Source organism: Equus asinus, chromosome 5 (genome assembly GCF_041296235.1).
Source record: "Equus asinus isolate D_3611 breed Donkey chromosome 5, EquAss-T2T_v2, whole genome shotgun sequence".
Classification (NCBI taxonomy): Eukaryota; Metazoa; Chordata; class Mammalia; order Perissodactyla; family Equidae; genus Equus; species Equus asinus.
Window position 1 is genome coordinate 76,705,987 of NC_091794.1, and position 25,253 is coordinate 76,731,239.

Consider the following 25,253-nt stretch of genomic DNA (forward strand, 5'->3'; position numbering starts at 1 on the left):
AGTCGGTGCTCCCTACGGAGTCTTGGTCAAAAGAGGCCTGAGTCGGAAGGCCTCAGCTCAAGCTCCTCCCTGATGAGCATCTTGGCAGCTTCCTTCCCTTAATATTGAAGTGGGAGGATGGCCTCCTCCTGTCCTGACTCACAGGCCTCCTGATAATCCAAAGACACTGGGAAGTAGACACATCTGAGACTCGGGCACCACCCATGGGCCAGAGGGGATTATGACTGCTGGGCTCAGCTCCCAGGTGATGGCTGCTGAAACCCTATCTTCACTTGAGCAGAAAGAGGTCTGTCCAGGGCCAGGACCAAGGCGAAGGTTGGTGGCAGGGGAGACAGCCTGGCTGGGGCTTCGGCATCCCAGCTTCAGGTGGGCAAGGAGGTGTGGGTCTTGAAAGGGCTTTGCAGGAGTGAGCAGGTGGCCCATGCCAACCTTCCAGGGCTGTGGCCCTCATCTGAGGAGGGAAGCATCAATAGCAGGAAGGATGTGTCTCCAGATGGTGCATCCCCAAGGCGGCATAGAGACCTCCCAAGTCCCAGGGCCAGAATTCCCCTCTCCCGTCCCTCCCCCATTCTCCATGCCCTCCCTTCCACAGCTGTCTAAATCCTGGGTTGGAGCCCACTTACTGGCCTTGGGCCTGAGGCCTTAGAGAAGAGTGTGCTCCCAGCCATCAGGCAGCTGCTGCAGGGACTCCTGGGGAAGGGTCTCTGGTTCAGCATGGGCCCCACCTAAGGCCTCCCCAAAAGTCCTTCCTTACAGCTTCGGGCCTCACCTGCCTCAAGCCCTGATTCAAGCACCATCTCTTCCAGGAAGGCCCCTCGAATGCCACTCTGCCGCCTTCCCAGCCAAAGCCCAAGTGGCCAGAGCACCGGGTGACTGTGAGACACATGCCGACGATGTCAGGAATGCCGCAGAGACCTATCTCAGAGGGGCAGAAGGCACATCCATGAAACCATCTTCCATATTCCTCGCCCTGGGTCGTGGTCGCCTGGGACTTTGCTTGAGAAACTCATTCTTCTGGACATTTGTGCTTTAGGCAATTTTTACTTATTTCTGTTATATTCCAAATACACACACAGAAGTGAAACAAAGAAGCACATCTCAGTGAAGGGACAAAGCCACCTCTCTGTCACATGGGGTGGGTGAGTGCCTGGTCATAACCATGAATCCTGAGGCACAATTTCCATTGAGGTCACAGAGGCTGGATGTAACTTTCTGCTACATTTTAAAAAGACTGCCAATTATGGGAGATAAGTGAAGATTCTAGAAGCGAGTAGGTGCAAGCCCTAGACATACAGGCATGATAAGCATTTATAGACAACATGGCCCTGCCCTCGAGGTGATTGTCTACGCCAGTGCCTCCTCCCCTTCTAATCTACAAGCCCCCGGAAGGCAGAGAGCCACAGCTACTGCACAACCCAGCCTGGGGAGGGCGGTGCCCAGGGACAGGCCATGGCATGGCCTGTCCGGGGCCCTACTCTCAGCAGAGCTGCTTCCCAGAGCCCGGGCCCAGCGGCTTCAGGTGCAGATGGATGCCATTCCTGGACCGCAGGACCAGCTGAGGCAACGGGATGGGCAGCCGCAAGGGGTCCAGGGCGAACTCAAAGCGCAGCAAGCAGAGGGCCGTGACCACCTTCATCTCGTTCATGGCAAACTGCTGCCCAATGCAGTTCCTGCGGTGAGAGAACAACACGGCATCAGGCTGTGGATGTCCAGGGTGAGGGATGCAGTGCTCTTAGTGGCCAACAAAAATCAGTAAGGATTGTGAGGAGAACAATTGGCTGATCGATTGTTTGACCTGGGCTTAGGAGACTGATCTTGGGGGCATGGTGAGGGGTCCAGACCGGGTAGATTCACATTCTGGCTTGGGGCTCTCTCTAGTTATGACTCACCCACCCACCACCTGACAGCGACATGAATAGGCTAGTGGCAAGAAGAAGGTCCCTGGAACTCACCCTGCCTTAGAGTCACCACAAACCCAGCATGGCCCCCTCAACGCAGAGTTCCCCAAAATGACGCCTCCCTCACAACGTCTTCCATCCTCACCCTCCCTGCCCCTCATGTCTGGGGAGGTTGGGCCTCTCCTTACCTGGGCCCAGTGGAGAAGGGCATGAAGGCAAAGGGGTGGCGCCTGGCCACATTCTCAGAGGAAAAGCGCAGGGGGTCAAAGACCTGAGGGGACAGGCCTTGCTTAAACACCTGCCAGGTGGTGGGGAGGCGGGCCCCCACAGCCTCCCACCCTATGTGAGCCCAGGCCCAGGGATGGGGTACCTCAGGGTTGGGCCACACTGCGCTGTTCCTATGGAGGGCGTAGATGTGCAGAGAGACCAGGCTGCCTGCGGGCAGAGCAGAGGCCTGGTGACCAGGTGGTCCTGGGACAGCCAGGTCCACCTCCTCACTGGGCCTGGATCCCACGGTGTCCCCACAGCTGGGCACCAGCCTCTGCTTCAGCACTGCCACTGACAGACCCTTCTCGACCACCCTCAACACATCAAAGGGCTTTTGATCATCATCACACCTGCCTCCTGCAGCCCTAGCACTGGGCACAGCACCCGGAACAAAGATGATACTGAAGTTACCCAACCACAAGGTAGGACAAGCACCAACCATTACACACCTTCCACTTTCAATTAGCTGAGTCTCAAGGGAAGTTGTAATTCATAACGTTATTGTATCAATAGTAACAGCTATCATTCATTGGATGCTTACTATGTGCCAGATACCAAGATAAACTTTCTTTACAAAGCCACCACTTACAGTTGGACAGGTTGTGCACCGCACAGCATCATAGTCTATGTGCATGATGCTTCCTGAAGTTGTTCAGGGCACAACCTGCATGGTAGTACCTGACAGCCCTGATGAACATTGTCTTTAATCCTGACAACAACCTGGTAAGACAGGGACTCTTCACACTCCCATTTCACAGAAGAGGAAACGGAGGCTGAGGGGAAGAGGGACCCATTCATTGTCCAGCCAGGATTGGAACCAGGCCAAACACAGAGCCTGAGCTCTTCCCCATTGGTACACAGATTTGGCCAAAGGCACAGAGAGTATCAGAGAACTATCCCCAAAGCCACCCCATCCACCTGCGGGTAGGGAGCGGCCATCCACGAAGCTGACGGGCTTGCTGAGCTGGCGGGACACCTGGGGCACAGGCGGGTAGAGGCGGAAGCTCTCCTTGATGCACATGGTCAAGTAGGTCATCTTGCCCAGATCATCCCTGCCGGCAACACAACCAGGCCGTCCTGGGGATGGGGAGCCTCAGGCTCCCACAGGAAGGCAGGCTCCAGCCCCAGCCTCCCTTTCATCTCCAGCACACACCCGAGAGTCAGAGGGACACAAGCACTCCAAGTGTCCAGGCCAGACTGGACGTGGGGTGGCCACTCAGACCCAGGGGTTCTGGTGCCACTTGTCTCCATCCCTCACTCATCTTCACTGCTAGGGAGGGAAAGCACAGGACCCTAGAGGTGTATGTGCACCCAGCCATCAAAGACAATGTCAACTCTGTGTCTTCCAGGGCCCCACAGAAGCCACACAAGGACAGTTCTTTAGTTCTGCTTCGTGTCCCCTTGTGGAGCTAGAATGGAAAGGAACAGGGGCTGATATACACTGGTCAAATGAGGTAATAAATGCATGAACAATGACAAGTCAGATAAAAATATATACATATTTTTTTCTTTTCCCTTTTGCCACCAGGAAGCTCAGAGTCGTCTGACTACAAGTCTGTATAACACTTTATTACAGGGCCCCAAACCCTAAGGTTTTGAGTCTGGTCTACATTTTTCATTTGTATTTTACTATTTTGTTAAATAATGTCCTTCAAGTTGCTTCAAGCTCTAGATGCAATGAAGTGATCATAAAATAAATATTTTAACTCGCTGCCTCCAGGCTGTGTTCACAGTGTTACCCAACCTCGAATGCCCAGCCCTTTCTCGCTTTGCCTATCTGAGTTTCACCCTCCCTGGAAAGCCAACTCAAGCCCCACCCATTCTGACTCCTCTGCCCTCAGTAAGGGGCCACTCCATTTTCCCTACTCCAGGGTTTTCTCTAGTTGTGGTCAGATGACTTTGTCTCTAAAAGCTCCCCAAAGGGAGCAACTTGGCTCCTCCTCTCCCCACCTGCACCCCCAACAAGCCCTGACACACGGCTGGACACTCTGGGAGGTTTTCAACAGCTGACCAATAAAAGTGGGTAGTGAAGACTTCGTCCTCCAAACCTTAGGCCCTGGAATCCTAGGTCAGCCCCCCTCAAGTGAATCTGAAGTTTCTCCCATCGACTGAGCATCTTCTGCATCCCTGCTGTGGGCCTGCCTCATGGAGCCCAGAGAGAAAGGTGAGGTGTGTGACCAGATGCTAAGGCCTGAAGCAGGGAGGCAGGGAGAGAGGGATATGAGGGCAGGGGTGGAAGCGGAACCTGTGGGAGATGCCTAGAGATCATGCTGCAAAGAGAGATCAGCATCGATCGGTGTCCTGTTAATGAGTTCAAGCTTGAACCAAGAAACAGAAAACAATGGAAAGGTTTTCAGTGGTGGAGTTTGGGAAACAGCCTTTTCTCCTCCCTAGACAACTCTGGAGGCTGCAGGGCACATGCAAAACGGTGGAGGGATCAGCTCCCCTGGCTTTCCCAGCTCTGCTCATCCCTGATTCCCGCCTCTTTCTCTCCCAGAGCTCCCTGCTCTCTGAAGGAACCCAGAAGGGTCATCGGATTCTGCCATCAGAGGAGGCAGCACACAAGAAATCAGGCTCCTGTTGAACCTTCTCTCAGGACTCACACCTGGAAAGCCTCCGTTGTGGGAGGATGGGCTCAGGGGTGCGTCCATCACAGCTGCCCAAAAATGTCACTCACTGGTGGGACCAGGAGAGCTGCCACCACCCTCACCTGGCTTCCAGGAGGGCTGTCTCATCCAAGGATGATACCAGACAGCATGGGCACAGTCCTTCCCTGGGGCTGAGCAGGACAGACTTGGCTCACCTGCAGCCTCACTCACCACTGGAAGGAGTCTCGGTCGCCAAGGACCTCGCGCACCTCCTCCCGACAACGCTGCTGGTGCTCGGGGTACAGGGCCATGCAGTAGAGAAACCAGGAGATGCCACTGGTGGTGGTGTCATGGCCTTCAAACATGAATGTGTCCACCTCAGCACGGAGCTCGGCATCTGACAGCTTGATCCCATCTTCATCCTGGGTTAGAGGAGGCATAATGACACGGCCCAAGGCATTTGAGGTGGGTACCAAGAGGAAGCCATAACAGTAGTTGTCACATGTAGGTCCCAGGGAGGGAGGGACAGATCCTTTTCAGACTGAGGGTTAGAACCTTCCCGCAGATTCCTATCTGTTCTCCCAAGCCCAGCTTCCCTGCCTCCTACTCCAGGGAGCCTTCCCTGATCCCTCTAGCCACGTGACCTGTGACCTTACCCAGCCCTGACTGCCAGTTCTGCTCACTTGACACACAGAATGCCACCTGGTGGAGGAAGGGATCTCCGTCAACGTGCAGCTCCTGTCTCCTCCATTAGACTGTAAGAGTCTGGAGGGCAGGGCCCGGTGTTTCTCATCTTCTGCATCCCTAGCACAGGAACAAACCCAAGGTGGGGCTCAGGGAGTTTGTGAGCAAATGAATAAAGGCCCAAATGAAAGGATGAATGAATGAATGAAGAAAGTCTAAGATTCTAGGGTACAAAGATTCTTCTCAGTCTTAGAAGTCTGAAGTTGGTCTTCAGGCCTTTCAGCATGTGACCCAACCTCCTTCCAGGACATCTCTCCCCAGGGCCACAGCCAGATACACCCGGCACCATAACACGTCCAAGCCTGTGCTGATATGTGCCATGGGACAAGGAACAGGTCATGTTTGCAGGAGAAAGAAGACAGCAATGGTTCAGAGCTCCTGCTGCTGTCCAGTGAGCGCCGTCCCAGAGGATGGTGTGCAGGCCCTCTGGGACCAGTTCTCAGCTGGGCAGGCACTCACCCGAGCCCCCAAGAGAATGTCCAGGATGTCCAGGTGCCTCCGAGTCCGGATCTTCTCCTGCTCTTTCTCATCCTGCAGGGCTGCCTTCCGTTCCCTGATGACCTGGTCTGGGCCAGAGCACAGGGTGTCACTGGCTGGGGACCCATCCTCAGCTCTAAGGGGAACCAAGCTCTTGCAAAGGGAGGGACCCTGGAGGGGCTGAGAGGAGACGGACTAGAAGGTGGGCTTTCTATGGGTGGGCCCTGCGGCAAAGGCCCACCTGTGTGGTCGTGGGCCACCTGGCAGGCACGCAGGAAGCGGCGGCCATGGGGGGTGAGCCAGTAGATGAAGTCGTTGTGGTACTGGAAGGACTCGATGCGCTGCTGTGTCAGCAGAGTGAGCTCACTGACCGCCTGGTAATAGCTACTGTCCCTGCACAGCCGAGAAAGGGAGGGTCTCTCAGACACTGACCTCCAGCAGAGCCCGAGCAGCTCCATTCCAGAAGCCTCCCCAACTGCAGCACTTTCTGCCTTCCTCTCCCTGTGCTTAAGTCTCCCCACTAAAGCGAGAATCTGTCACCCTGCCATGGGCAAGGTCCTGCTCCCCCCGAGCTGGGGCTCCCCAGGGCAGGACCCTATCTCCTCTGAGACCAGGACCCAGGAGTCCTGCCAAGTCTCCCCTCGGACCTGGCCTGGGTGGAGAGTGTGGTCAGCCCCAAGTGCCCCCTGACCTGTGACCCAGGCCAGTGTCTGCTTTGCCAAAGGTGCACTTCATGAGTGTGTCCAGCGCCATGTGGCCCACATCACAGAAGATGTCAAAGCTCTTATTCTCATGAGCCTTCTCCTCCCACTTGTCCTGGAGCAGAGAGATGGAAAGTAATGTGAGGGGCTTGCTGGACTGGGTGCCCCACCCCTGCCCTCCAGAACCCACAGCCTGTCCTCCTCCCATGCACCCCCAGTCTCTGGCCTGGCCTCCATCATGCCGGAATGCGGGGGTGGGGGCGGGTAGGGGCTGCAGTTCAGAGGGCAGGACCAGAAGGCAGGTCTTGCACATGCACAAGGACACTTCCTCCAAGACTGGGCAGCCTGCATAGACGGGAAGAGGAGGCCCGAGGGGTGGTGAGCTCCCCAGCATAGTCTGTGAATAAGTCAGGCCTGCAGTCATGCTGGGGAGAAGTTGTTGCAAAGGGAAGATCCTAGCCCTGGTAACCCCTGGGGATTATTGGGCCTGAGACCCTGAGCCTGCCTCTGACCCCAGCATCCCTTTTAGAGATGAGGCGCTAATGATGTTGTTTTAGGCAGTTGAGGGGGACAGAGAATGAGGAGGAGACATTTTTTAAATGTGAAAGACCTTCCTAATATCCTCACACACAGGCAGCCCTCAAATCTGCTACAGTAGGAGCCTTCTTGGGGCCCCACGGAGGTCCTTTGGTCCGGGAGGGAGGGCTGGGTCTCCTGGTGGAGACGAGGGCCAGGGCTGCCTGGCCACTGGGACCTTCAGCACCTGGTCAGCACCTGCACTCAGCAGGCAGCAGGTGGAGAAGGCTCAGCACTGCTATGGCAGGCAGAACGGGGCCTCAGGGCCTCAGGCATTCTCCTCACTGCCCTCCCCCAGGGAAAACCGGGTGGGGAGGGTCTGGCCAGCAGCCACAGCCTCCAGGAGCCTAGCAGGGTGCTCACCAGCATGGTGTGGACAGAGTCGGCGAACACAGCCACGTAGGGCTTCAGCACATCAAAATGGAAGCCAGGCGTGAGCAGCTTGCGGTGCTGGACCCACTTGGGCCCATGAAGGACCAGCAGGCCTTTCCCTGGGGAAAGGATGGGAGAGGGAGGGCCAGTCAGTCCACACAATCCTGCCCCCCACCCCAGCAGCCTGGGGACAAGCACACCCCACCCAATCCCACACCTGTCCTGCCTGCCCAGCCTCATATCCCCACCCAGCTCTGCCTTCCAGCCACCCAGACGGCCTCACAGCCTCTGTGACACCTGCCTTGGTCCTACCACCCCTCCTTTCCTCAGGCCCTGCCCTGGTCACCAAAACCCATAAAATCTCCTAGGACCAACTTAGTGCCACCTCCTCCAGGAAGCTGTTCTGCACACTCACACATTTTCAGAGCCCTGGCCCTGCCTGTTCAGGGAAAAGGACTCACCTGGCAGGAGAAGGTACCTGAGCCCTATTCCCCCACCAACCAGGGGATCTCCTTCCTCCTTCCCTGTCTCCCCACGGAGCAGCTGAGCTTAGGAGGGGCCCTTTGGAGCCTGGTAGTCTGGTTAATGGGATAACTGACTAAGTGGACAGGGCAGGGAGAGGCAAAGCAGGGAAGGATCCTGGTCGCCCAGCTCCAAAGGTCTGGGCTGGGAGGGCAGGTGCCCACTCACCAATCCACTGAAGGAGGAAGTCATAAACATCTGGTGCCTTAGGGTCTGCAGGAAAAAGAGAAGATCAGGCGAGCTGGGGACTGGGGGATCCCACAGGAGTCTTGCTGATAAACAGGATGGGGACTTCAGCTGCCCCGACTCAGGGGGCAGGCCTGGGTTCCTCCCCACATGGTGCTCTAAGACCTTTGTTCTCAGGAAGCCCCACCCTCTCCCAGGAGCACTCACCCCCTCGGCTATACACAGCTTTGGCATAGTCAGGCTCATAGATGTTCAGGAAGCCAAGGAACTGCCCATACCAGAGTGGGTGGGCGTAGGGGAACTGGTGGGCCCAGGACACCACCTTGTCCAGGCTCCCCGTCTGCTGGATCTGAAATGGCAACAGAGGTCCAGGCCACTCAGGAACCCAACATCACCAGCCAGGCCCCAAGACCCTGGGCAAGGAAGAGAGGAGGCTGCCCAGACAGGCCCTTCGAGGGTCTCTCCCTCCTCCTGCACCCCCTCCCAGCCAGTCCCCCAGTCCTATCCATCTCTAGGCACAGGCCCCTCTCCAGCCCCACAGCCACTGCTTTAAGCCCAAGCCACCCTCTTGTTGCACTTGGCTTGACTCAACAACCCCAGACTGGCCAAGCTGCTTCCATCTCCTGCCTGCCACCAATGCTCTGTCCACACTGCAGCCAGAAAGAGCTTTCTCTTCAGCGCTAAAGCTTTTTCATTAGAAAGATTATACCAGCTTGTGCAATACAGAAACACCTCGACTGCACCTTTAAGTCATTTGGCACATTTTTATTGAGGACCTGGTATATCTAGGACACTGTCTAGACGTCTCAGGGGAATGAAGCAGACATGGTCCTGCCCTTTCATTTTATGGAGAAGACTGATAATAACTAAGTAAACTATTAGGTAAAATCATTACAGACAGTAGTGACTGCGAAGAAGGAAATAAACACTGTGCTACAAGACAGACCAACAGGGAGACTTGCTTAGATGGAGTGATCCAGGATGGCTCCTGTTTGAGATGACATTTCAGGTGGAATCCAAAGGATGACAAGGAGCTGGCCAGGTGAAGAGTAAGGGAAAAGCCTTTCTGGATAGGGAACAGCAAGCACAGAGCCTCTGGGGTGGGAAAGAGTGTGGGGTCTTCCAAGAGCTGCCACTTGGTGGGACAGTGGCCTGAGATGAGATTGGAGGGACCATCCAGAGGGAGCTGTGTGCTCTCTGGGGGTTTTATAGCTCAACTACTCACCCAGAAGAGCTTTATGTAGATGCAGTTTGTGATAAATACTTTTCTGAAACCTTCTGCTTTTCATTTAACATATCTTGTCCCTCTTTTCAAACTAGTCCATAACCGTCGTGTGGCATTCAAGGCCCTTGACTGACATAACGCCTGGAGGCACCTAGCGCTGGATCCCGCACAGACTAAGCCTCGACTTCCCTCCCTGCAAGCCTCCCCTTCCCAACACCTTCCTCCAAGTCTCCTCCCTGCCTCTCCCGCCACATCCTACTCCCGATCACCCCCAAACTGTACTAGAGAACGTGCTCCGAACACGCCCTGAGATCCTTCCACCTGTGGGTAAAGACTAACCAAACCTTGTCCCCGTACCATGGGAAGCTGACCTTGGGTTACACTCTCCAACTCGGTCTCCCAGGAAACCTGATAACTCGAGAATGCTACCTGTGTTGCTAGTGTGGAAATTAATCAAAGAAACCTTAACTAAGTTGGAGTCAGGAGGGCCTGGAGGGGGAACAATCACCCCTACCCCATATGTCAATTACACAAACCAGGAAGAGAGGGATGCTTGCATCTTGGACAGGAGCTAAAACTACCTTACTACTGAAGGAAGATTTCTCTCCCCACCTGGCAACAGCCCAGCCGATGAGAAATGCTGCAGCCCAGCCAATGAGAAGCCGTTGCTGCCCTGAACTCTTACTTCCCCCCAATGGACTTTCCTTTAGAACAGCCACTCCCGACTGCATCTTTTTCTCTACAAAAGCAGCTCCCTCCTTTGTTTTCTCAATTTGCCTATGGTGCCATAGCATGCACATTCCAAATCGCAATTCTTTTGGCTATTCCCGAATAAACTAATTTTGACAATAAAATAATGAGCAATTTTTCTAAGTTGACACTCGGCAACATGGCTATGGCAAAAATGAACATGGGTCAGTAAATAACTTCTGAACTGGGAAGAACCACAAATGAACTACCAGGAGGACACCATGCTTTACGCCTCCCTGAGTTTGGTGACTCCTGTAATGTGCGTGGCCCCTGCAGGAACCCTGGGATTGTTAGGGGACACTGGAGTTCTGTGGGGCATCGGGATTCTAAGACAGGATGGGCCCACACCCACTGGCGTGGATCGCCCACGTCTGTGGGGATGTGGAGCAGAAGGCGTGACGCTGACTTGCTGGCAAGCTGCCCATATACTCGGAGTGGACTGATGCTCGCTGTGCCCACGGTAGCCTTGTGAGTGTGAATGCTTAGAGCTAAGATGGCTTCCTGGGTGTGGCATCACCTCGGTGCCTTTGCTTAGACTATTCTTGCTCATCGTACACCCTTTATCCAGGACGCCTGCTGAAATTCCACCATTTGCTTGACATCCAGCTTGAATGCCCTTCTCCAGAAACCTCTCCGGTCCTCCGTGACTGAAATCTCTACCTCCTCTGGGCTTCTCCAGCACTGCTGGGACCTTATCCACATTGTGCTTGGTGTTACAATTGCTTGCATCCAGAACAAAAGAAAATTAATACTATTAACATTGACCTTCATGAACCATTTAATGTTTTCAGACACTGCGCTAATCCTGCTATTCAAATTTCCTTTAATTCTCAGAAAATTCTGTAAAATGGGCACTACCATAATTCCATTCCACAGAGGAGGAAAGGAAGCTCGGTCACATATTTCGTTGGCCATGGAGCTGGGATTCACATCGAGGACCCCTGCCTCCACCTCTGGGCTGTGAGTCCAAGTGCACAGATCACACTGTGGCATCTCCAGGTCACCGTGGAGCTCTGTACAGGGCCTCAGACACAGTCCAGGTGGTGGCCCCACCAGCACTTCCTGTGTGGGAGCAGCAGTGCAGATTTCCATTTGTTTTTCCTGCAGGCCCTAGTCTGCGTGCTCTGGCTAGTGTCCAGTTTTACCTCTTGTTTCCACTTTCTGTCTCTGCACATAGAGAATGGAAGGGGACAGATATGTGTTGAGTATCTACTATATGCCGGGTTCTATGTGAGGGAGTTCACAGATTGCCTCATGCACCTAATGTTGAACAGATAATTACTCCCATTTTACAGATAAGAAAACTGAGGCTCAGCGATGTGAACTAACTTGCCCATTGCTTGTAGATTAGTGTGCTCTAACTCAGGGTGGAGCACCACATTCTCTTATGTACATTGAAGTCCTTCAGGGCTGCTGTGTTCAGTTGCATAAATTGTGCACTGCAAAATCCAGTGTGTGCCATTCATGTTGAGGTCTGTGCAAGTGCTGGTCCTCCTTTTCGTCCTTGTAAGGCAGCCTTTATAATCCTAATCCACTCAACTAACCCATGTTGTGTCTTCCAGGAAACAGCCTTGAGGAACGACACAGGGCACCTGATAATGTAGCCCCCAGGGATTCTTGTCTGACCCAACCCACTTCCCAAAGGGCCCTGGGTTTGGGCCTGGCTGCTTAGGTCTCCAGCCACCCATCGGTGCCTTCTCCGGGGTTCTTCTCCTCCAGGCTCTCTGCAGAGGCCAGTGTAATCTCCCCATGGATCCCCTCCCTCACCACCTCTGAACTCAGCATCCTGAGTTCAACCCAGGGAGGTTGTAAGAGTTTTCACTGCCCTTGTGCACACCTGTCAAAAACTGCACAGCATGATGTAGCTCATCTTCTGGTAAGAAGGGATCTTCTGGTGTCCCTAACCCCTTCCCTTTCTTGCCTCCTTCCTGGCTCGTCTCCCTGGAAATGTCTTCTTCCCTCTGTGTCTCTCTTGTTTTTCCACCTGCCTTCCTGGGTTTTCCTTGCCAACTTTCTGATCACCATGGCTGTTCCACTGCTCTCCATTCCTCGCAGGTCCAGGGAGCACAACTGGACAGAGAGCAATGAGAGACTTAAGTCACAGGGAAGCCAGACTCACGGGATCTCAGGGTTGGAAGGAGCTCTTGGCGGATCTGGTTCATCTGAGCTCCACTCCACTCCTCATCAGCCATGAGTGTGACTCTCTGCCGCATCTTTGCCAGGGACCGGAGACCCTGATGTCATGCTGACCACATGTTCACAGCTTGAGCTGGCCCCTGCCTCCCTATGCCAGCTTTCTCCTATGTGCCCTGATTGTCTCAGGAACCTGGTAGGAATGAGGACAGCTCTCTGCACCTGGCCCCACTAGTGGAACTGCAGCCTCTCCAAGAGGACTGGGCATCCCCTTTGGGGGCCAGATGGCTGCCTGGCCAGCTTCTCAGGGTTACACAACAGGACACCTCAGACCCGTCCTCAGATGCCCCAAGCTGGGATCCCCATAGAGCTCTGAAGCTGGGCTAGCTTGTTTTTCTCCAGGAGGAAGGAAGTAGGGAAAGAGCAAAGCATGGAGGTGATTCGCTGAGCCCAGCTCCCCAGCCGCACTCCCTCAGCCTCACAGTTGCACTCCTTGTTGGCCTCGCCAAGAAAACAAATCAGGGTGGATTGGCAAGAGCAAGCATAAGTCACTACCCTCTTCTCTGCTCCCCCACAGTCAGAGTAAGCTTTGCTCCAAGCATCAGATCTGAGACTTCAACATCACCTAGAGGAACCACACTCCGCCCTTATAGGTGAGAACAATGCAGCCCACAGACCACAGGGAGCTGTCCCACATGAGTCAGGTAGACTGCGACACTGACTGAGGCTCTTTTGCTGCCTCCCCTGTTAGCAAGCCTGCCCAGGCCAGCAGCCAGTTGACCTGGAGGTCAGTTGGCCAGTCTTCAAGAAACAAGCTGCCTGCTCAGCCAGTCAGTTCAGCCACAGCTCTCCCAGGGGGCTGCTTGGGAACAAAAATAAATCTGCTCAAAGTGGGGATGAGAGGTCAGAAAAACAGATGGATAGGGAGGGGAGAGGGCAGGGCTTTCCTCTTCCCCACCATAGTGGGGCTCCCTCCAGGCAGCTCATGCTGATCTTCAATCCCAGTACCCAGGGTGGCCTGGCCCAGCACCTTAACCATGTGGGAATCTGGCCCCAAGAGCTCACACATCTCTGGGGACAGAAAACTGACTGCTTTTCAAACAGCTCAGCCACCCTTGGACTGTCTTAATTACTTAAAAAGACTTCTTGGTCACTGAGCAGAAAGTCACCGGCCTGTGGCCTCCCCCATGAGTCTCCACTCTGTCTCTGGGGCAACACAGGCTCCCACAGCCCTGGACGTCCTGCAGGGATTGGGGCTTGGGGGCCAGGTCCTCCTGGGCCCACTCTCCTCCAGGATGGACATCCTCAGGTGCCCTTAGGGGCTCTAGTCCCAGTCATCTCCCCCACCACACAGTCACTGTCCCCCCGACGAGATTGGTCAACACTCTGCATGTGCATGAGCCCCAGCCAGTGTCAAGAACAGCAAAGCTGTGTCTTCAAAGCTCACGGGTTAGGAGCACCCACAAAGAAGAACCAAGAGGGACTTTGGGTGAGATCGACATGAGTGACCACAACTCCCCTAGGCACAGATATTGGCTAGGAAATGCTGGTGGTGTGAAAAGTTAACAGAGGGGAGCCGTTTTAAAATAGAACCGGAGCAGCCATTTCAGAGGAACTGCCTGCACGTCGTACCCTTGAAACTTTGGACTGTTAAACTGGGCCAGACCTTTAGACTGGGACAAACAAATATTGTCTTCCAAACAACTGTGAAGCTAATAGGAAAACAGACATCTTGACCACAAAGGTTGATGATGACGGACTCTCTTCTCTCTTAAATTGGTTGCTGTTTTTGAAGACTGACAGTGGGCCTTGCCAATGTTTCACAACTTTCAAGCCCAGGGGATTCCATTGCAAAGTGTATGCCCTGCCCCCAACCCTCTCTGTGCCAGCACCAAAGAAGAACACAGCTCCAGGGATGACCCTGTGGAGGAGGAGCACAGGGAAGCATCCAAACACCTAAGAATACAGGAGAATAGGGTCCAAGAAGTGCCCAGGAGTCCAGGGGGCTACAGATATTTGTCCTCACCTTGTGTGAGCAGCTTTACTGCCCTGAGTCAGATCCCCCAGGAATTCATTCACATATTCAAAAGGGCATGAACATCCACTCTCAATGCCAGGCATGGTGCCAGATCCTCGGAACACAGTGGGAACAAGACAAGCCCTGCCCTCCTGAGCTTACATTCCAGGTGGGGAGAAAGGAAATCAGCAAGAATCAAATACAACAGTAAAATAATTTCAAATAGGAAAACTCTAGGAAGAAAAATACAGCAGGATAAGGGCAAGGCTGCTACTGTAGACGGGAGCTGCGAGGGTCAGGGAAGGCCCCTCTGAGGTGACATTTGAGCAGAGATCAGCAGAAATGCTTTCTAGAAAGCCCCGTGGCATTGGCCACAATCTGCACCTCCATAACTTCTCTTTCCTCATCTGTCCCCTCCAGCCCTCTGCTCCTGGCTCCCAGAAAAGTAGCCTTGCTTTACTTCCCAGAGAAAATAGAAGCCATTAGATAAGAAATCCCTAAAGGTCAGCCACCAGACCTGAAGAGCCAGCTGCCCTCACCCAGCCTCCCCACCTTCCCTTCCGTTCCAGTAGAGGAGGCATCCAGGGTCTCTCCAAGGCCAATCCCTTTGGGTTCCCACCCTCCCTTCAAGCACCTCACCCATCAATCAGTCCCTATCTCTCCCACATCACAGACCCCACCCTCTCCACTGGCTCCTGCCCTTCTGCATTTAAAAGAGGCTCAAGTCTCTCCCACTTAAAAAAGAAAACAGCACCTCCCTTGGTTCCACTCCCTCTTCTAGCTTACACTCCACTTCCTGCTCCCTTCATTACCTAACTTCTCGAAAGAGCTGACTCCACCGTTTCCACTTCCGCCCTCCTCAGCCCCCACCTCTCTGACATTGCTCTTGCTAAGATGACCAGTGCCCTCCTTGGTGGTAAGCCCAGAGGACTTCCAGATACTGTGACACAGTTGATTCCCCTCTCTTTCTGGAACTCTCTCTTAGATGTCCTCTCACCTCTCCTGATGCCTCTTCTCAGCAGCTCCTCACCCATCATTTGTTAATGAAAGATGGAGGCTCCCAGAATCCAGCCCTTGGCCTCTTCCCACACTGCACCTTCTCCCCATAGGTGCTCACCAGCTCCCATGGCTTCCTTTCCCATCCTCCTGACACTGCTTCCTAAATCAACAGCTCCTCCCAGATTATCTTTCTCCTGAGCTCCAGAAACAAGACCAACCACCCCTGGACATCTCTGCTTGACACCTCCAGACCCCTCAGACCCAGCATCTCCAAAGACGAACACAGCACATTTGTCCCCGAAATCTGCCTCTCCTTCTGCACCTAGGAATGGAACCACCATCCACCCTGCTACCAGCCAGACCCATGGAATGGAGTTTTCCCCGTGATTTATAGAGATACCAAGGTGGGTGACCTGTGGAGGCTGCCCCTCTCCACTGCAGGTCCACCAAGTGATTCTCACATTGGAATCCAGAAACTGCAACTAAGAGAGCCAGATGGAGCAGCTCCCATGAGGAGGGTCCTGCCATGACACTCTCCAAATCCAGAACCCAAGGCTCCTGTGCCCAGACACTGACAGCTGCCGCCAGGCCCTCAGCCTCCTCTTCCTGGGTCTCAGATCCTCACATGTTTACGTTTATAAGTAGGAATTCATTCCTCCTGGTTACAGTCCAGTCTGGTGGATCAAGGGTCCTTTTCTCTCTTTAGGAGACTTTGCCGAACTCTGCTCTGATCCAGCTATGTTGATGCCACAGTGTAACAAAGCTCCAGGGGCAATCCTGTGCCCCCTTTTCCTAGTGCATGAAGGGCGCCTCACTGACACCCCACGTCTGGCTGTGGTGGGGCCTTAATGCCTCCCTTTCCTGTGCCCACGGTGCCAAGACAGCCGTTCTACCTCTCACTTCTCTCTGTCTCGCTGCCTCACTCCAGCAACATCTGCCTGGGTCGCTGCCTCCGCCTCTTCCTGGTCTCCCTAAATCATCTGAAGTCTCTGCCAATCTAGTCACCACCCAAAGCCAAAGAAACCTTTCCCCCAAATGAATTTGAGCTTGTCACTCCCTTGTTGGAATACCTTCAATGGTCCACAAATGCTCTCAGAATAAAGTACAGCCTTCTGACATGGCCTACAAGGTCCTATATGACCTGCCACTACCCATGTCCAGCTTCATCCTCTCCATTCTGTCTCCCTCTCATCACTCTATCTGTGTAGAGCTGGTAACCTAGACACATACTAGACTTCGAGAAACAAATATTTGTTGAACAAACCTATTTCCTGAACCCGTCAACACTCTTTACAGCATCTATGCCTTTGTGCAAGTAGTGTCTTCCACTCTTCCTTCTGCACGTCCACGGGCTGCTACTTCCAGATCTCATAGGCCTCACCCCCTCCCTGGGCCCAAGGATCTGGAACACTGAGCTGTGTTATTTCTTTCCTACAGACAGGGGTCCTCTCAGGCCACCTCTAGTCTTGTTTCTTCATCCTCTGGCCTCAGCATAGAGCCAGGTCCAGAGTTATTGATCAGATAATGCTAGTTGATTGGAAAAAGAGAGACTTCATCAGGCTCCCAAAGACTGGGTTGATTTTGGAGGAAGGAAGAGGAGGAATTCCTGGAAGCGAATGCCTCAGGGTGTTTTGCAGCAAGAAAACCTCTACAATGCTTTAGCACCTGACATCCATCTACCCAGCAGTTTGCAAAGCACCTGTACTTGATCTCTTCTGATCCTCTTCTAGCCCAGTGAGGTAAAAAGGCTTATCTCCACGTTATTGACAAGGAAAGGGAAGCCCAGAGAGGAGGCACAGTGAAGGCCCATGATCAACACTGCCGAGTGAAAATGAGCCAGAGCCCCAGACCAGGACTCTTCACTGCACAGCACAAGGGGAAGGGGAGGGTCCCAGCAATGGGTGGGGCCAGAGAAGACGCCAATGCAGTGTCAGGAGATCACCTTTCCCGGCCTGGGAGCTGTCATTTCCCTTGCCCACCACCACCTCCAACACAGGCACACAGACACACACAGGTCAGATTCATGGGCCCCTCCCAGGGGCCCCAAGCTCAGGCCAATAATATGGCTGAGCACCTCCTATGTGCAAAGTCCTCCCTGGGCCCCAAGTGGAATGAGGAGGACCCTACAAGAATAGGACATGAGCCTGCCTCAAGTGGACCCATTCTGAGAACTGAGGAGGATCACAGGTAGATGCTTCCAGGGCCTCCAGACTGTAACTGGAGATGAGAAGGGAGAAGTTAATCCTGATGGACAGCTCTTCCCAGCCCCGGACCCTTCCTTCCACCACCAGTCCTCCTCCTTCCTGTCCTATCCCGTCATTGCCAGGCCCAGGAATCAAACATCAGTCATTCTGTATGGACTGATCATGTCCTAAGTGAAAAGGCACGAGTCCTGGGCCCAACCTCAACTCACTTCCTGAACTACCACATGGACATAGGCAAACGCCTTGCCTTTCTGAACCTCAATTTCCTTGTCTTGACATTAGAAAAAATAATCCCTCTCCTCCCTCCCCATTTCTCAGGCTCAGGTTTGGCTCCGACCTAGAGCAGAAGTGCCAAGCCCTGGAGGAATGCAGAGGTGTGGGGGCTGCCAAGGCTCCCAGGAAACCTTTGTAGCTCCCAAGAGCAGCAACTTCTGTAGCCCTGCCCACCACTCCTGGCACCAAGACTCTTCAGACATTGTGATACAGCCAAGAAGCAAGAGCTCAACTGTGTTCCAGGCCCTCCACACACTCTCAAGGTGGAAGGCAGGGGCATTTGGGAGAAAGAGGATAGCCAGCTCCAACATGGGGGAGGGGGAGCCAGGTCCCTGTCCTAGGGAAGCTCACGGGCTGAGGGCAAACCCAGGCTTGATGGAGGCAAGTAGAAGTGGAGAGGACACGAGAGGGAAGGGATTGAATGTCTCCTTAAGTGCCTCTCATAACCCCTTTAGGGTTGGACCTCAACCTTCCCATGACCTCCTGTGGACTTAGCAAAGCCTCTCCCAAACCCCTCCTGGTCCCTCCACTTGTCTTCTCCATCACTCTCTCTCTTCTGTGGACTCCCCCGACTCCAACATTCACTGCTTGTTTCTTTTGGTGATGCCTGCTCTGTGCTATGCCTTGTGCGGGACCCTGAGGGTACAGTGGTGAAGCTGACCAGATCTCCATCTTCCAGGTCTAGTGAGGAAGATGAACCAGTAAACAGAAGATGACAACCCAATGGGACAAGTGGTGAGATACAGAGCATGGGGCTGATGCTCAATCCTGGTTAGGCACTCCACCTCGCCTGGGGCAGGGAAGGCTCTGGTGTCCGTTTTCCCCTCTAGACAGGAAGCTCCTTGAGAACAGGGCCTGGGTCTGATTCATCTCCCAGACCCATCCTTTCCTTTGCTGAGTGTCTCCAGGATGCATGTAGGTTACCAGGCCATCCTGAGTGGGTCATTATTTGAAGGGGCAAGAATAAGCCTGGGCAGTCCTCACCCAGAGGTCCAGCTCATTCCCAGCATCAATCATGGAGGAGAGGCAATTCCCTAGACTGCGAATGGGAAAGTGTACTCAGGAGGTGGAAGAAGTCATCACACCTCTCTCTGAGCCTTAATCTCTGGCTTCCCAACCCTGGCTGCAGATCACAACACTTGGGGAGGTTTGCAACTTCAGACTCCTAGTTCCACGATGGTAATTAGGATCTCCAGGGGCCAGGGGCCAAGGAATCTGCTTCTCCCAGTTGATTCCAAGCAGGTGTCCCTTTCCCTGTGTTCAGTAATCTCTGGTCCAGATCCCCATTATGACAGGGAGATAAGAGGTGTTCCTGACATTGGGTGCTAAGGTGGGCCCCACCACCACAAGATAACGGGGCAGAACAAGCCAGGATCTGAACCCAAGAAGATGCCACAGCTCCAAAGCCAGCCCAGAGGTGTGGCAGGGAGAACCCCACCTTCGGGGCACCAACTGCTCAGACACTCGGGGAGGTCTCTCAGGTGACAGCACTCATCTCTGCCTTCACTTTCCTTTTCAGCCTTACAAATGGAAATCTTTATATTGCACAGAACAAAGTGGGCTTTGGTCACCCTCTAAACAACATTGCCTAGTTCTATCGGACTGTCCAGGGGATTTCTCCCCAACACTCTTGCTGAGCCCTTAGCACAGTGTTGCCTGAACCTTGGCCCTCAGAATGATGGGAAGGAGTCTGTGGCCTGCTTGGGCCCCAACTGTGAAGTGCTCCCCATCTGTGGCCAGCTCAGAAGGCAGCAGTGAGGGGGAGATCAGTGGAAAGCTGAACGGGAACCATGGCTCCAAGGTGTCACCCCCCTGCCCAAACGTAGCGTCTCCCTCCATGGCCCCAGAGGATTATGCCAGACTCTCTGAAGGAGAGGAGGCCATTTTTTTTCTCTGCCCCTCTCTCCCCTCCACGTACCTCGAGGGCGTGCCCGAAGAGCCAGTGCGTGGGGGGCCCTGGGAAGCTGTCCATAGCCCTGGCCAGCTTCTGCCTCCGCAGCAGCAGACTAAGGAGCTTGAGGAAGCCTAAGACCAAGATCAGTCCAGAAGCCCACAGGCCCAGGTGGGACAGACTCAAGGGGAGCAGGACAGGCACCATGGCTGGAGATGCAGCCACCTAGTCTCTGGCCTGCCTCCTGCTGTCCCGGGTTCCCTTGTACTCTGGATCCAGGCACCTGCCAGCTCCCACTCCCAGCCACGCCCTACAGCCAGTAGCAGCCCAGGCTGGGCTGAGCTCCACAGGGCGGAGACAGCAGCCTCAGGAGTCACAGACAACAGAGGAGACAGAACTCAGCTACAGAGAAACCAGGCGGTGGACTTCAAAGAACCCAGGCAATGGCTGTCCGGCCTTGGTTCCTTGGAGGAGCACACAGAAGGCAATTCTTGGTGTGATCATCACATGATAACGACTGCCTTTTCATCGAAGCACCTTGTATGTTTCAGGCACTTTCGAAACACTCTCTCGTTTAATCCAAACAGGCAGGTCATAGGTACTTGCTCTTCATACCCATTTTCCTGATAACGTAACTGAGGCTCAGCTTGCCTATCCTCTCTAACGAGTAAAGCTTCCACTGTCCCCATCAGTATGGACCACGGGGAGGGATGCATTTATGCCAGGCTCATGATGCTCTGAGTCCTTTGTTGTGAGACAATTTCAGGGACAAGATTCTAGCCCCAGAAGGGAGATCCTGGGTCAGAAAGAAGCCAACTCCACCCCCAAGACCACAGTACAAACTTGACGCTAAGGAACATAGAATATTACTTTCAGGATGGTAAAGAGAGATCATTACAAGCAATACTCCTGGATTGATGGAGCGAGACACCTGGGCCCAGAGAGAGGCAAGGAACAGTCCAAAGGCTCACAGCAGGGTAGTGGCAGCTCTCAACTCCCCATCCCAGGGTTCTGTTGAAGAACAAGCTTGGCCCAGGCCCCAGGCTTGCCTGGGGAGAGTCTGTGGTTTCTCCCTCCAGTCTTGGGTGGTAACAGTCAGCGTCCCACGGGAAACAGAATTCACTGCTGATGGTTCAGATGAAGAGACTTGGATGCAGGGCTCCTTTCAGAGGGGAGGCAGAGTCAGGAATCAAACAATGATGGGGCATCCAGAGAGGAGCAACAGCAGAGGCCCATCGACATCCCTAGGCTGAAGGAACAGGAGAGGAAACAGCGTTGCTGGAGCCTGGTGGAGGCAGCTATCGCCGGGAACGTGAAGCCGGAGCAGGGAAGGAGCAGAGAAGAAATGTGTCCGCCTTTGCTCTCCCACCCTCCAATCTCTTCCTGGTGTCTCCTATCCGCCAAACCCAACCAGGAGTGAGAGGACAAGGAAACCTCGAGCAGTCAGTGTTGGGAAACCAGCTTCCCAGCAGGGCAGAGAGAGCAAAGACTGGGCCTGGCGTGGAGGTGGCAGGGGGAAAACCAGCAAACAGGTCGACTTGGAACTCAATCTCAGAGCTCAGATCACAGGTGCAACTCAGAGAATGGTAAAGTGTCAACATGGCCTCCTCCTCCTCTGTTGAGGGGACACCACATCCCTTCCTACCCATAGGCAGAGGAGGCAAGATGACAACACTGCAAGGGACTTCCTGAAATTCTGCATTCGTGCTTCATGTCCCTAGATCGAGACTTGAGTGCCCCAGGAAAACGCAAGTCATCCAGGTCAGAGAGTAAGGGAGCAGGAAGACCTATCAGCAGACTTCCATGCTTTACGGTGAATTTGTTTATCAGCGTGGTCTCAGCCCGGCAGGGTAATGAAGGCAGTGTTTGGCGGAGAGCCTCAAGGAGCTCCCACCCGACGAAAGAGCCACGGCTCCTGGCAAGGCCATTTAGGATTCCCCTAGTAAGTGAATAGGGCTAGCCTAGAAGCGGGTAAGTGGGTGTTGTGGACATGGGTTGAATGCCTCCAAATCTTTGAATTATGGGAGCAAATAAATCCTCTTTATTGTTCAAATTCAATTTGAGTTAGTTTTTTGTTACCTGAAACCAAAGGATTCCTAAGTCCAGGAAAGTGGGCAAGGCTTGGTTAAGTTGGGCTGAAACCTGTGTAAGGGGCTAGCCTGCGACAAACTGAATGGAATTACCTGGGAAGGGACCAAGTGAGCATAACGTGGTAGACGTTAAGCAGTGGGCCTAGCCTGGGAAGTACTGAGAGGGCTCATAGAGGAGCTCTAAGTGAGATTAGCCTGAGCAGAGCTCCCTCAAGAGGGAGCAAGGTACGATCTGGTTATGGAGAAACTGAAGGCCATGGCTTGGAGGGGAAGCAAACATCTGGGGGATATGAAGCAGAAACCACACGGGGAGGAGCAGGTCAGGAAATTGCAGTGTCAAAAGCAGAGCTGACAAGAGCCTCAAAGGGAACAGAGGGGTGAGAAGACGGGACTTTGTCTTCCATGCTGACAGGAGCCACGGAGGGATCTTAAACAGAGGAACAAAGGTGGTCAGAGGCATGTTCCAGAAAGATCTCCCCCTTTGTGTGTGCAGTGGCTCTGAGCTGGCCTGGTGTGGAAGGGGCCGGGAGCCTGGCTTGGCAATCAAGAAGAGGAAGTCAGAGGGAGGCCCAGCATGGTGGACACTGCTTATGGCGTTAGAGGTCCTGCATACCTTCTCCTGCCACTCCCAGCACTCATGGTCTGTTTGTCACACACCCTGCTCTCCACTCCCTGGCTGAAATCTGACAGTCATCCCCACTTCTAGAGCCTAGGACAGGTCACCATGTGGCCAGAATCAGAGACTGGACGGCAGCCAACTCCCAGGTCCTGGTCCTACCAGTTACCCGTCCAGCTACCTCAGTAGTGTGATTCTTGGAAGCCAAGGTGTGCCTCGCTGACACTTTCACCCACTGGTCTAAGTTCCACCCTCATGCGCCAAGTAGAAAATGTCAGTCATAAGGAAAAGCTTACAGGTGAGCCTCGCTGCCGTAGTGTGCTTGTCAGGAAGATAGAGACTGTCAGGCTCTGCCTTTATCCAAATGTTTTCCGGTTCTCTTCCAGAAAGCCTTCCTCCACACCCCTCCTCCACTTCAGAAACACCAGTTAGAGCCAGTCTTCTGAAGTCTGAAGACTTTGCCTGCAACTCTTCTTGGATTTGTTGACCTTTTCCCTCATGGCAGGTTTCAGAGTGTTTGTCTTGTCCTGAAATCTTCCCGTTCTGCTGCAAGCCAGAGCCTGAGCTTGTCTTTCCCTCACTTTGCGTGGCTGAGCTGAGACAGGCACGATACCAGCACTCAGGGATCCCATGACCAGGCGCATAGAGGAAAGAATGGACCACCTTTGAGGGTTGTGCAGGCACTGAGGTTTGCAGGGTTGAGAGAACATTGACAATGTGCACCCACCATAGCACACTGCGCATACCCACCCACGACTCCATAAACCTTCAGAGGAGGGTCCATGTCAGGGTTGTCTCTGCCACCCCAGCAAACAGTAGGCACTTAATAAGTAATTGTTTGTTGAATGGAGGTTGAAGAGATTGGCTATTATATCGGGGGTTGTGGGGAGGAGAAAGTGAGGAAAGGTTGACTGGCTAATGCAAAATATACTGGAAATACCAAACTATTGTCCTTCTGGACAGCACATTTGGCACCTCTAGTGGCTGGGTCCCAGTAGCCGCTGCCTGATGAGGAGCCCAAAGCTCACCATCATCCTCAACCTGACACCCACCTCTATTTCCCAGGGATGTCAGGCACACTGAGGGAGTGCTGAGTGTGAATTCCTGATAGGGGAAAGGAGCGACCAGATTATATCCAGGAGGAGAAATGTTGTGTCTAAAACAGTCTAGATCTTGGCTGCACGTGGGGTCTCCTGGGCAGCTTTAGAAATGTCTGATGCCCTCAAGGCCTCCCTGTCCTCTGGGCTTTCCCACTCCAGTGTCTCTTGCTCACATGACCTTCTTCAGGGGATGGGGGAACATCTGGAGGGCATGGCAATGCTCTGTGCACATGGTAAACTTGGTTCACAGGTGAAGGATCAGTGCCCAAAAAGAATGAGGGGAGGCAGGGGAGATGGCTTCCCCCCACTCCGGCATGTGGAACTTCCCGATCTTTGTGGTCTGCCCAGCTCCTTCCACCTAGGCTGTACTAGCCCATGAGCAATCCCAACCAGCTTTGGCTGAGTATCTTGCTCCTGAAGGTGTGAGATACAGGAGAGGGAGGGGTGGAGGGTGTAGGTGGGGAGGGCAGGAGGGCAGTGAGGGATGTGAAGTGGCTGGGCTGGGCAGGAGTTGGTCATTCTGCAGGCTCTGTGCTGAGTGGAGGCTCTGGAGACGGTAGGGGCCTCCTTCCAAGGTGCTCTGATTTACCCAAGGATGGCTTTGCCATGAGTACAGCTAAGTAAGGATGCAGCATGATGGGGGAGGGCATGTCTCAGATCCATGGTCTTCCAAGGGTACCACCTGGAATAGTGGGATCCTTCAGGTTCCAGAAAAAACTGTGAGCCGTGTATCACTCTGAAGAAAATGAGTAAGAGGTGTGTCCCTGGGAAGGACGCTACAATCTTGGCAAATGGGAGGAGAAAGGGAGGTGAGGGAACAGAACAGGTAAAACCCAGCAGACATGAGCTACAGGAATGGAAGGAAGGCCTGTCAGTGCTGTGCAGGTCAACACCAAAGAGGAGGACTGCCCTCATCTGCATGCAAGAGGAGGAGCCAGGAGTGGTGCCACTTGTCCCCTATCAGTCACCAAACGGACTCATTCGTGCATCAACACATGTGTACTGAGCACCTACCACAGGCCAGAAAGTCTGTTGGGACTGAAATAAAATGATAAACAAGACAGACAAGGAGCTCACATTTTAACGTGGTTCTGCCAAAAGAAAGACTTCTCCCTGAATTCCCAGGAGCCTGCGTCCAGAACTCAGGCATTCCCCTGCCTGCCAGGTGACCCCACTCCTGGGAAGATAAGTTCTATATAAGCCCAGTCAAATGAAGACCATTGGGTGGGAGTCAGGAAATTCAGGATCTGGTTTCAAGTCTGTCTCTGGCTCACTGGGTGACCTCAGATGACACCCTCTGCTCTCAGTGCCTCAGCTGCCCCATGTCACTGAATCAGATGGCATCTAGGGGTTCACAGAGTTGTGCTGAGGATCCTGAGATCATGGCAGTGCTCTGTGCTCTCCTGTGTGCAAACTGTGCACGGCTGCTCTGGCAGCATTTATGCCCCGTCTCACATCCTCTCTGCCCACCTTTTTGCTCTGACCATTTCTGCAGTAGCCAGTTGCACGCAGGTGTAGCCTGTTGGCACCTCCCCTCACTTCACACCGCTTGTGCTCTGTCCCAGGGCTTGCCTGCTGCTGCCAGCAGGATAGCTGTAGGAGGCTGCCTAGACATTCAAGCACA

General features: G+C 53.8%; 1 protein-coding gene across 4 annotated transcripts; it reads right to left on the bottom strand.

Annotated features, from left to right (window-relative positions):
- Positions 1-1,021: 1,021 nt before the first annotated feature.
- LOC106833737 (cytochrome P450 4B1-like) lies at positions 1,022-20,199 on the bottom strand. 4 transcript variants are annotated; one of them, XM_044770727.2, is made up of 12 exons: positions 19,851-20,199; positions 8,539-8,680; positions 8,314-8,358; positions 7,615-7,742; positions 6,666-6,790; positions 6,216-6,367; positions 5,957-6,063; positions 4,985-5,175; positions 3,084-3,217; positions 2,269-2,333; positions 2,087-2,169; positions 1,022-1,670 (listed from the first exon to the last, which is right to left on the bottom strand). In XM_044770727.2, the coding sequence occupies exons 1-12, from the start codon at positions 20,028-20,030 to the stop codon at positions 1,478-1,480; spliced, it is 1,545 nt and encodes a 514-aa protein (XP_044626662.1). In that variant the 5' UTR covers positions 20,031-20,199; the 3' UTR covers positions 1,022-1,477. The 4 variants fall into 4 exon arrangements, with proteins under 4 accessions (XP_044626662.1, XP_044626665.1, XP_044626663.1 ...); XM_044770730.2 differs by having other exon boundaries at positions 6,666-7,020; positions 19,851-20,093; XM_044770729.2 differs by lacking the exons at positions 1,022-1,670; positions 2,087-2,169; positions 2,269-2,333 and adding an exon at positions 2,349-2,536 and having other exon boundaries at positions 19,851-20,107.
- Between the last annotated feature and the right edge of the window lie 5,054 nt (positions 20,200-25,253).

Coding starts and splice junctions, on each gene's coding strand:
- LOC106833737 (XM_044770727.2), bottom strand. CDS start 20,030: ATGGTGCCTGTCCTGCTCCCCTTGAGTCTGTCCCACCTGGGCCTGTGG. Junction 7,743..8,313: donor CTTCCTCCTTCAGTGGATTG/GTGAGTGGGCAC, acceptor TCCTTTCCCCAG/GGAAAGGCCTGCTGGTCCTT. Junction 2,334..3,083: donor TGGCCGCTCCCTACCCGCAG/GTGGATGGGGTG, acceptor CTCTGCCCGCAG/GCAGCCTGGTCTCTCTGCAC.